Source organism: Anas platyrhynchos, chromosome 24 (genome assembly GCF_047663525.1).
Source record: "Anas platyrhynchos isolate ZD024472 breed Pekin duck chromosome 24, IASCAAS_PekinDuck_T2T, whole genome shotgun sequence".
Classification (NCBI taxonomy): Eukaryota; Metazoa; Chordata; class Aves; order Anseriformes; family Anatidae; genus Anas; species Anas platyrhynchos.
Genome location: NC_092610.1, coordinates 4,335,052 through 4,346,807, shown reverse-complemented (window position 1 = coordinate 4,346,807; position 11,756 = coordinate 4,335,052). Strand labels below are relative to the sequence as shown.

The following is an 11,756-nucleotide window of genomic DNA, read 5'->3' as shown; positions in this document are numbered from 1 at the left end:
CAGCAGCAGGGTCAGGACTCACAAGGACTCATTCCCTTTGCATGCACAGCCCTCATGCTCCATGCCATGCTGTGCTCTCCCCTCCAACGTGCCCTTGCTGCCTCAGTTTCCCCATTTTTGGGGGCCACAGCCGTGGCACGTGCCCTGCCTGCGTGGTGCTCGGCCAGCGGAGCAGCAACAGCCGAAGCCGGGCGGATGAGCAGTAAAGCCCTTTAAAGATTTTCAATTTGTTTTATGTATCCGCTGGGTTTATTTTTAACATTCCAGCTGAAAAATAAAAATGCCCGAGCTGAGCCAGGAGGACGCATTTGCTTGAACCTGCCAGGATGATTATTCTCTTGCAGAGAACCCCCTGGAAAAGGGTCAGCACCGGGTCTGCAGCCACGCAGGGAGCCAAGCAAAGGGACGAGCCCTCCTCCGAAGCACTTCTCATTCCCCTGAAGCCCCGCTAAAAGCGGTTTCGCCCTCCCTGACCCGGTGCTTTCCTCTTACTGGGACAGATCGGGAGCCGAACTGCGTCAGAGCCGTGCGCATCGGGGCCTTGCTGCGCTGCTCCGGGGCCTGGAGGCTGCTTCTGCTCCGGGAAGGTGCTCAGACACCGCGTCCCAGGGGAGCTGCAGGGGCAGGACGCATCCCTCTGCCCTGCCTGGGCTCTCGGTGTCCCCTGGCAAAACCCTCCCGGGGATGGAAGCACCCAAGGGGCTGCTGCATCCCTGCGACCCTCACTGCGGGGATGCAAAGCTCAGGACCCGGTGGGGAAGCACAGCTCGCACCCAGGCTGCTCGTGAGCACCCAATTCCTCCCGTGCCCGTGGCAGCAGCACAGCAGGGACGTGCATGGGGCTGCCTTCCCGGACAGCAGTCCGGGAGCTGTTTATTTCCCATCCGAACCGTGGGGTGAATGAGGAGCCGTTTGTTCCCTCCCAGGTGTTTTTTGGGAAGCTTTGGCACCGCTGGCGCTTTGTGCTCGCGGAGAGCCACCCAGAATGAGAACCCATCCCCGGGGCTGGAGCAGGTGCCGGTGGTACCAGGCTTTCCCTTCACGTCTTGCAGCCCCCCCCCCGAGCCAAAAGGAAGCACAAAGCTCCTGCCCCCCTGCTTTGCAGACTTTTGCCCCCCACCTTCCAGCACGCCCCACCCAAATCTGCCCCATAGCATCCTCCAAGTCCCATCCTCAGCCTCCCCCAAGCCCCCACCCTCCCGCACCCCTCCCAAATCGCCCTGCAGCATCCCCCAAACCCCTCATTTCTCAAAAAACAGGGGGAGAGAAGATGGGGGGGGGATAAGGGAGCCCCCCCCCCTTTGCCGTCTTCCAAACAAAGGAAAACTGAAGCAGCCCCCCAGGCTGCCCCCCAGCCCCGGGGGGTGGCAGGGATCTGGGCGGGGGGGGGGGCAAAACCGGGGGGGGTGAACGAAAGGAACGGGGGGGGGCAGAAAAACTGGGGGGGTGAAAAAAAGGACTGGGGGGGGCAGCAAGAACTGGGGGTGCAACAAGGAGAGGGATGGGGGGGAGCATGGATCGCGGTGGGGGGGGGAAAGGACCCAGAGGGGGGCAGCAAGGACTGGGGGGAGAGCAAGGACCGGGAGGGGGGGGGGACAAGAACTGGGGGGGTGTAACAGGGACCGGGGGGGGGACACATAAGAACCGAGGGGGTGTCACAAGCACCGGGATGGAAGGAGCAAGGACAGAGGCGGGGTCGGGGGGGGGGGGTGTAGGGATGCAGGCAGGAGCCGTGCAGAGGGGGGGGTGCGGATGGGGGGGGGTCGGCCCTGCCCGCCCCCGTCCCCACGTGGCTCGGGGCCGTTTATAGGCAGCCCCCGGCCGCCGCGCGGCTGCGGGAGGCGGCGGCGCTCGCCGGGAGCGGGGCTCGAAGCCGCGGCGCTCGGATGCGCGCAGCGGGCACGGCGCGGCCGCGGTCGCCCGTGGGCCATGGAGCTGCCCACGGAGCTCCCCACGGAGCTGGCCACGGCCTGGGCCAACGGCACCGCCTGGGTCCCCCTCCCCGGCCCCGGAGGCAACGGCACGGGGGGACCGCGGGCCAAGGATGCCACCTCCATCCTCATCGCCATCGTCATCACGGCGCTGTACTCCGTGGTGTGCGTGGTGGGGCTGCTGGGCAACGTCCTGGTCATGTACGGCATCGTCCGGTGAGCGCGGGGGGCGTGCGAGGGTGCCGGGGGGAGCAGCGTGCACAGGGGGTGTGCATGCACCAGGAGTGAGTGTGCACCAAGAGCGAGTGTGCACGGTGAAAGGGGTGGCCACAGGAGCAGGGGTGCACCAGGACTGGGTGTGCAGCACGTGTGAGAACAGCAGGAGTGAGCGTGCACCAGGAGTGAGTGTGCACCGGGGGTGTGCATGCACCAGGAGTGAGTGTGCACGGTGGAAGGGGTGGCCACAGGAGCAGGGGTGCACCACGGCTGGGTGTGCACCATGTGTGAGAGCAGCAGGAGTGAGCGTGCACCAGCAGTGAGTGCGCACCAGGGGTGTGCATGTACCAGGGGTGAGTGTGCACCAAGAGCGAGTGTGCACGGTGAAAGGGGTGGCCACAGGAGCAAGGGCGCACCAGGGCTGGGTGTGCACCACATGTGAGAGAACCAGGAGTGAGTGTGCATGGGGAGGGAGCGTGCACCGGGGGCGTGCATGCACCAAGAGTGAGTGTGCACTGGGGGTGTGCATGCACCAAGAGTGAGTGTGCACACGGAGTGAGTGTGCACAGTGAAAGGGGTGGCCACAGGAGCGAGTGTGCACCAGGGCTGGGTGTGCAGCACGTGTGAGAGAACCAGGAGCAAGCGTGCATGGGGAGTGAGCGTGCACCAGGGGTGTGCACAGGGTGTGAGCGTGCACTGGGTGAGGGTGGGTGTGCCCCGGGTGCTGCCTGCGTGGCTCGCCCCCCCCGGCCAGGTAGCACCGAGCTGGGTGTGCCCGGCGGGGACGTGTGTGACGTGTGTGTGAGGAGCACGTGTGAGCGCACACGCGTGCGTGGGGTGCCCGGGTGAGGGGGAGCCGTGCGTGTGCCTGATGCCGTGCGAGAGGCAGAACCACGGCGTGTGCACAAAGCTGTACGGGGGACGTGGGAGCCGGTGTTTGGGGGGGACGCACCCGGACGCTGCCCCCACCCCAACCACAGCCCCACCCCGGTGCCAAATCCCCTGCCCACAGCTCTTTGTCCAAGAGGAGCTGCTCGGGGCCGGATCCAGACGCTCTTACTCCATCAGCAATCTCCTCGGGAGCACGGGGGGCACCGCTGGCCGGGGGGGACCCCAGGGAAAAGCCAGGAGCGCACCAAGGGCCCCGCACACCCCTTCCCTCCCTGCTGGGGAACAGCCCCGCACTGACCCTGCCTGGGTACCAGGGGTTAACGCAGCCCTGGCTGCAGTTTATAAGGAACAATAACCACGAGACCACCGGGGCTGGCAGGAAATTCCCCATTTTTCCCCATTTCTTGCCCCCCCAGCACACAACCACCATTGCACCAAGTCAGCACCTGGCTCCTGGGCAGGTTCCCACCCTGAAATCAGGCACGCAGCAGGGCCCCACTCTCCAAACCCCGTCCAAAACTAAGAGGAACGGCTCTGGGATCGAGGAGGGATGAGGAGGGCCGGCAGCGAGCAGGCTCAGCACGCGGGCGAGCCACAGGAGGTGCAGAGCATCCTCACCTGCGGAACAAAGCCAGCTTCCACCAGCTCCTCGGGGCGCCTCCGCTGCCTCTTTGCAGCCCCCGAGGTGGGAAGGGAGGACGGAGAGCTGGGAGCCTGGCCCCAGAAGGGATTTTTCATCCACTAAAATCATCCCTGGCCAGAAAAAGCAAATTACAGTAATTGTTGCAGGCGCACACGGCACGGCCGGTGTCAGGGTGAAGGATGCGTGCCGTTAGACCCCCCCTTCAGCCCGCTGGAGGGGAGGGAAGGCGTCTGCAAACGGAGAAGCCTTTAATGTGCAAACACCATCCTCTGTCATTTACCTCGCTAAATAACCTGATTGCTGCACGCTGCTCACGGAGCCTGGCTCACGTAGGGACCCCATCTCCATGGTTTCTGCCCCCCCGCTCGCCGCCCCGGCAGCTGACGCTGCAGTTCAGGGCGACTCCGAGGGGATGAACCATCGCCATCCTCCGAGCCCCTCGGCTGCTGCTCGCGTGCCTGGGCCCTCGTGGGGTTTCTGAGGGGCTCATCCGCATGAGAGCCCTTTTCTGAAAGCCAAGGTGGGCGCTTGGGCTCCCGAAATTGAGAGGTCTCAGAGGTCCTGGACATTTGTGTGTGTGCAACAGAGAGCAGAGGAAGGACGGAGCAACTCGCTACGTGAACAGAGTTGCTCCCTCTTTGGTTTTTTTTTCCAGGACTGTGTTCCCCTGCTGAAGCCCACCCAATGTCCTGCAGGATCAGGCCATAAGATAGGATCGGGATCGTATGGGATCAGATTGGGATCCCAGCACGGCTTGGGATCAGACCCCTCTCCTTCTCTCCACCCCCACTGCACACCCCAAGGACCCAGCCAAAAAATCAAACTGCTTCTTGCCCAGGGCAGCCAAAACACGAGCTCAGAGCCAGCACCCAGCCTCCCCAGCACCCTCTGACAGCAATCGCCGTGCAATTAGCAGCTCATTGTCAGGGCTTTTAAAAATACCCCTGGACGTCACCGGCAGCTGCACACTCAGGCGTGCGAGTGCCCAGAGCGGACGACAGCCTCCCGTGCCCGCTGCCAGAGCATCCCATTACTGGGCACAGTTTTCCTAAAACCAGGCTCTTTCAGCCCAAAGTGGGGGCTTTTGGCAGCTCCAGGAGTTTTGCAAGCGGTTTCTTTTACTTGGGTGTTTGGAGAGGTTTGGGGAGCTTGGGGGGAGTCCAGGAGCACAGACACCGGCTCGCTCCTGCGGCACGGCTGCTGCTTCAGCCCCTCGCGCCTCACACAAGCCTCCTCTCTCCCTCCAGCCCTTCCAGATTGCTGCTTTCAAGTGCCTAACTTCCCAATCAAGGCACTCGCTTAATTGCGATGGGTTTGGCAGCCCCGGGAGCTCCATCAGCACAGGCGGCTGCTTCGCAGCACCGCGCTCTGCCTGGAGCAGCCGCGTCGTGGGCAGCCCAGGGAGGGGGCACCATGATGGACCCCCCCGGTGGGTCCCAGGCCGAATCCTATCCCCAAATCCCAGCTCTGGGGTCTTTTTTGAGCCCCCCCCTTTGCTGCTTTGCCTCCCCAGCACAGCCCCTTGTGGCTGGGGAGGGGGTTCTGGCCCTGGCACAGCTGGCAGCGGGCTGCAGAAGCGCTGACCTAGCGCTGCTGAGCGCGCCTGGCACAGCATGGCACCCACAACGGATTTTCCACTTCACGCAGAAAGCAGAGATGAAAGAAGTGTGAATCTACCTGAAACGGCTATTTTTAGCCTAGGTGAGCCAAAAAAAAACCAAACACCTGATGACGACAAAAATGCTCAGGTTTTTGTTTAACCCGGAATGAAACTTTGCTGCAAGATGCATTCACACACACAGACACACACACAAAAAAAAGGCCCCGGGAAATAATACTGGAAAGGACTTTTCAAGGAAATTTCAAACTCATGTTGTGTTTAAAAAAGAAATTCAAATCAGATGTTCTCCCCCCCTTGGGCGAGGGGCCAGCGGCCACACGTGCTCGCTGCTATTTTCCACCAGCCCCACTCCTGCAGCTCCGGGCTCCACATGGAGCAGAACTGGGGGCCCCTGCCCCCCCCAAACTGGGCTCCCCTCACCCTGCTGAGCTGTGGGGATGGAGCACGGGGAAGAGCCCTGGGTCGGGATGTTACAGAGGGTACAGAGCCCCCCCCAGCAGGGCAAACCAAAGCCCTGCTGATCCTCCACGCAGCGAGCCGGTGTGCTGCTCTCCAGCCAAGCAGCATCCAAAGGAGATGGAGCCCTTCCACCCCCCCCCCCGAATACCTCCCCAATTTGCTTTACGCACCCAAAACACACGGCAGAGTCTTTCTACAAGCTAAGCCTGACGCTCACCCAGCACCATCTCCTCCCTGCACACCAGATCCAAATTCGCTCCGGGGTCACTGCAGTGCCGCAGCCCCCCCTTGCTCTCAGACCCCCCCCGTGCCCGCTGCAGGCAGGGCACCCAAGCACAGAGAAGCTGGCATCCAGGCCAACACTTTTGTTAATTAATTAGGCTGCATCTAAATGAGCTGGGGGCTGCGGAGGATGCTCTGAGCCACGGGGCTCACTGCAAGGGAACACGGGAAGGGCTGGAGCTGCTGGCACAGCCCTGACCCCAGCACCACACAAACAACTGGGGGGGCTCCCAATGAGCTGCCCCAACCCAGCCCCAGTGCATTGACCCCCGGGGACCTCCAGATTTTGGGGACCTTCTGGTCTTGGCACCCAGCTCCAGGTGTTTCTCCTACCATGGTGTGAGGAGGACTGGGGCTGGCATCCAGGAAAGGGTGCAGGCAGCGAGCGGCCCCGCATCGCCCCACCGGGCACTGCCTGATGCAGCCAGGCTTCCCCCAAAAAGCTCCCGCCAAGCAGCTCCAGCCGGGCTCGTGGAGCTGCTTCCAGATGGCCTGTTTCCGGGGGTAATCGATCCAATTTCTGCAAGTAAACTCAACAGGGAAACAAGCTAGATAATCACGATTTACTGGGTGGAAAATCAGATAAAGGAGGTTTCGGGAGGTAAAGGACATTGTGCAACTGATTCAGGGAAATGGAGTAAATCGATTTAATTGGAAAAGAGACTTCTCTGAAAAGCTATCCAGATTTATTTTATTATTTTTTTTTTTTTAACTTCTGTCACCTCCCTGGCCAGGTAATGGCTTGCGTGGGAAGGGTTCCACTTGGCTTCACGCAACACGGCAGCGAGTCCCTCACCCTTCCCAAAATGAGCACATTTGCTCAGCGAAACTTTTTAACCCCTCGAAACTCAATGGGAAATGAAAACAAAAAAAATATTTGTGGTTTCTAAAGCTTTTGGGATGGGTGGGTGGCAACATCTCATCCTTAAGAGCACTGAGTGCACACCCAAGCCTTACGAGCCAGCCCCGACCCCCTGTAAGCTCCCGTCTCTGCCACCGCAGGTACACCAAGATGAAGACGGCCACCAACATCTACATCTTTAATCTGGCCCTGGCGGATGCGCTGGCCACCAGCACGCTGCCCTTCCAGAGCGCCAAGTACCTGATGGAGACGTGGCCCTTCGGGGAGCTGCTCTGCAAGGTGGTGCTCTCCATTGACTACTACAACATGTTCACCAGCATCTTCACCCTCACCATGATGAGCGTGGACCGCTACGTCGCCGTGTGCCACCCGGTCAAGGCTTTGGATTTCCGCACGCCAGCCAAGGCCAAGATCATCAACGTCTGCATCTGGGTGCTCTCCTCCGTCATCGGGGTGCCCATCATGGTCATGGCGGTCACCAAGTCGAAAGGCAAGTGGCTTTGGGGGAAAGGTCCCCCCCTGGGCCGTCTGTCCTGGCAAACCCAAGCCACCCGGTCCCATTCCCGGTGTGAGCTCAGTGAAGGTCACCCCTCCATGGGACCATGGCAAATTGTCATGGTGTCACTTCCCAGCTTGCCTGGGAAATGGGAAAAAGGGTTGGAAACAGCCCCAGAAGCCGTCCTCCCCCGTCCCCACCTCCAGTTCCCCCAGTGTCTCTCCCCGGCTCCTGCTTCTGGGGTGCAAATCAAGTGCCTAAGCCCATGCCCAGGATTAATTGCGAAGTCCCCGGCTGGCCCACACCACGCTCTGCAGCTCCTGTTTGGTGGGGCCAGACCCTGGCTGCTAGGAAAGCTCCGAGCAGCTTGAGGAAGGGGGCAGGTTCCAGCAGGTGGCACGGGGACGTGTCCAGTGCTGTTGTTGGGAGGAGACAGCGTGGGGATGGCCCGGGGGGCTCTGCAGGGAACGGGGTCCCTGGTACCTGCTGCATCCCTTGGGCACCCCAAGGGCTGGTGGCACAGCTCCTGGGGAATCCCTGCGATGAGCTGGCACGTTGGCACACATCTCCTTGTGTTTTTACAAAGGATGGAGATGCCCACAGCAGCTGAAGAAGATTATTCCCAGCAGACACTGTCTGCTCTCCTTTTTAACCCCTCTTTGACATCGTCCTCTCTCCCGCAGACGGGATGGTGCTGTGCACCCTGCAGTTTCCCGATCCTCCCATCTACTGGGACACCGTGACCAAGATCTGCGTCTTCATCTTCGCCTTCATGGTCCCCATCCTGGTCATCACCATCTGCTACGGGCTGATGATCCTGCGCCTGAAGAGCGTCCGCCTCCTCTCGGGCTCCAAGGAGAAGGACCGCAACCTGCGGCGCATCACGCGCATGGTGCTGGTGGTCGTGGCAGCCTTCATCATCTGCTGGACGCCCATCCACATCTTCGTCATCGTCTGGACGCTGGTGGACATCGACAAGAAGAACCCCTACGTGGTGGCCAGCCTGCATTTCTGCATCGCCCTGGGCTACACCAACAGCAGCCTCAACCCCGTCCTTTACGCTTTCCTGGATGAAAACTTCAAAAGGTGTTTCCGAGAGTTCTGCCTGCCCTTCCGAGCCCGCGTGGAACAGAACAGCTTCTCCCGAGCCCGGAACACCGTGCGGGAGCAGGTCTCCACCTGCACCCCCTCCGAGGCCCGCACCAAGCCAGCATGACTAGCCGTGGGCAGCCGGTGGCGGGGCGGCGGGGGGGACGAGCTGCGCTCCGAAGTGACCCAGGTGACCACCACGGAGCTGTAGCAGCGTGCTGGCCCCGGCGTCGCTCAATGCCACTGAGACTGAAAGCATTTGGCTGCAAAGAATTTATTTTAACCCAAGATGGGGGAATGGGGACTCACCGAGCAGCAAGGAGCTGCGTGCCTGGAAGCATTCGGGATTTCTTTCTGCCATCACCAGCCGGTGGGAACAGCCAAAGGAAAATCCACTGGTGGCCACTGGTTTACTGGAGTCCCCCAAACTAGAACTGGCGCTGGAGGATGACTGTTGACAGTTAATATTATTGCTATATTATTCTGAGATCTCCAAGAGCAGCCAGGGCAGCCCTGCACACGGACATGGTGCCAACACCACCAGGGGCTGGAGGGGAACACGTCCCCTGTCACCACACACCAGTGCCAAATTCCCCAGCCCTGCATCCAGCAGGGTGACAGGGTACTGCTCCTCCTCCGTCAGCCTCCAAAGACATTAAGCCCAAGAAAGATTTCATTACAGGAGCAATTCGTGGGAGTTTCTCGCAGCGCTAATACGATTAGGATGGATGAGCGGTGCCGGCGCGCAGCTGGGGAGCGTGGCACATCCAGCCCCTCGTCCTCCCCGGCCCTTATAAACTCCCCGGCAGTTTATAAACCCACAGATACACAAGGCAGAGTTTAGGATTTGCCACCTGCCTTCGCTGTGCTGAAAATTAACCCTAGGACCGACCAGAAGCAGAGATTTTGCCATTTCGTGCTCGGCACTCACCCGGATCTCCGTCCCGCTCTCCCAGCAGCAGCTCGAAGGGCGCACATCCTGTGGTGGTGCTGGCCCGGGGGCTCTGGACTGCATTTCCAGTGCTAAATGCTTACAGACGGGTCCCTGGGAGCTGCAACCCTTCCTTCCTCTCACCTTCCCGCAGCCACGTCTGCGCCCATGAGGTCAAACGGCCCACAAAGGACGGGGCTCATGAGGAGCGGTAATGGCTTTTATTGGGCAAATTGATGCTGCTGGAGGAAGCAGGCGAGCACCCGGCTGCACCTGGGGCTCATGGGCTGGAAGGAGAGGCTGGCTGGTGGCTCTGTTTTTTTTCCAGTTGCATCAATTTAGCCTAATGAAGGCCATTACCTCCCCGTACCAGCCTTACCTTGCTGCGGAGCTGCTGCAAATTGCAGCCTCCCCGTTTGGAAGGCAGAGCCGACCGAGGCAGCCGATGCAAATTTGTTTTTTTCAAAGGACCAAATGGAGCAGAATTGCCCATTTGGATCTGAGATCAAGGCTCTCTGGGGCACGCAAGCAATCCGTCTCCTCTGCCACGCATCCCTCCCTGCCTGAGGAAAAGGCTCTCACACAGCCCACAAGGGTGAGCCTCGGCTCCACGAGAGGAGATGCCGAGCTGTCCAGAAGCAGTTGCAGATTGCCAAATTCAGCTCTCCATCTCCTTCCCCCTTGGGGGAAGAAGCCGCAGCCCCATCTGGTGAAAAAGGCTCCTGGTGTGGAGCTGCTTTGTGCTGAGGTCCCTGCAGGAGGGGGATTCCCTGGGGGGGGGAGGGTTGCCCTACAGAAAAGGCATCTCAGCATAAACTCCAGGATAAGGCTAAAATCCGACTTGAGAGCTCAATTTGGGGATTCCCAAAAAATCAGATGACCCTACATCACATTAGCCAGTGCCTCAGTGTCCCCTGGAGATGCCGGTGCCAAGAGCAGATTTCCCAAGGCAGCAGTGGCTGCACAGGGACGAGGCTCTGGGTGCTGCGGCACGGGGAGGTGACCACGCAGGGGAACCATTTCCCACCCCACAGGGCTTTCTTCCCGTCTGGGGAGCCCTGCCAAACTCAGCCTGCTGGAAAACACGCTGCGATGGCCTTAAAGCAGGTTAAAAGGCTCGTGGTCATTACTTTTTAAACTCACCCACGTTCTGGCAGAGCTGGAGCCAGGACGCAGCGAGAGCAGGGCGGTGCAGGAGCAGGAGGAGAAATGGAAGGTGGAGGAAAAACTTAACCCCGTTTCCACCCCAGGAGCTGGGAGCTGAAAACCCAGGATGCTTACAGGGAAAGGCAGAGGTTGTTGGTGTGAATTTGTTGATAGCTTGATGTGTGCCAAGGTTTTGTCCCTGATTAGCGAAGGTTCCCCACAATGCCCCAGCTCCTGCAGTCAGGCAGCTGCAGGGGGGTCGTGGCTTTTCTCAGTTTAGGTTTTGCTGAATAAAAAGAAACACCCGTGGGGAAAAGGGACCACCGATGGCAAACGCTGCACGTGAGACTTGGGAGTGCCACGGACCCGGAGCACCAACCAGCCGCACGTCTCAGCAGCGCCCTGCAGGCACCCGCGGGCTGCCCCTGCTTCTCCTCGCAGTGACGCCTGCCCAAAAAGCAGCCCGAGAAAGTGGGGCCCAATCCTGCCCCCGCTGGGTGCTCGGAGGGCACTCTGTGTGCTTATACATACCCCTGTACCCCAACACCTCTCTCTGTAGGGGCACGGAACCAAAGCGGCTCCGCGCCCCCCAGCCCCATCCCCTCTGCCCCAACCGCGGGGCAAGGACGGCGCCGGGTCCCCTGCCCGGACCTCGACCTGCTTGAGCCACCGCCCCCAGTCCTTGTGATTTGCTGGCATTGCTGTATAGGATCCGTGCTTTCTAAATAATAAAAAAGAGAGAGACGAGAGGTTCCAGCTCTCCTTTGATTCTCGGATGCTGAAAATGAGCGGGGATGCGTTTTGGGGGGTTTGGTGGTCGGGGAGGGGCTGCGCTCCCCATGGTGCCTTTGTGGGGAGGAAAAGCAGCACCTGGGGGGCAGAGCGGGGTGCTCACCCCAATTCTTTCATCTCCAGTGGTGGAAGGCAAGCATAAATGAGACAACACTTGAGGAGGGTCATACAACAGCTTCCCACATCCCGCATCTCCCACCCAGGCTGCCAAGCTCAAACAAAGCAGGATTTTTCTTTTGAGGGAGCGCAGGGCCAATGCCCCAATCCCAAAGGAAAAGTCCCATACAGAGTGAGCAGCAGCCTCCGTCCTGCTCCGAACCGAGGCATCGCTGCAGTTCCACCTTCAAGGTCTGACAACCTCTCCCATGCTGGGTGAACGCAGCCTTGCTCCGCACCA

General features: G+C 60.4%; 1 protein-coding gene across 1 annotated transcript; it reads left to right on the top strand.

Moving 5' to 3' along the window:
• The first annotated feature begins 1,822 nt into the window (after nt 1–1,822).
• On the top strand, nt 1,823–11,312 carry OPRD1 (opioid receptor delta 1). Its single transcript, XM_013103259.5, has 3 exons — nt 1,823–2,147; nt 7,046–7,395; nt 8,085–11,312. Exons 1-3 carry the CDS (start codon nt 1,930–1,932, stop codon nt 8,615–8,617), a joined length of 1,101 nt encoding a protein of 366 aa, XP_012958713.3. The 5' UTR covers nt 1,823–1,929; the 3' UTR covers nt 8,618–11,312.
• The last annotated feature ends 444 nt before the right edge of the window (nt 11,313–11,756 follow it).

Coding starts and splice junctions, on each gene's coding strand:
- OPRD1 (XM_013103259.5), top strand. CDS start 1,930: ATGGAGCTGCCCACGGAGCTCCCCACGGAGCTGGCCACGGCCTGGGCC. Junction 2,148..7,045: donor GTCATGTACGGCATCGTCCG/GTGAGCGCGGGG, acceptor CTGCCACCGCAG/GTACACCAAGATGAAGACGG. Junction 7,396..8,084: donor GGCGGTCACCAAGTCGAAAG/GCAAGTGGCTTT, acceptor TCTCTCCCGCAG/ACGGGATGGTGCTGTGCACC.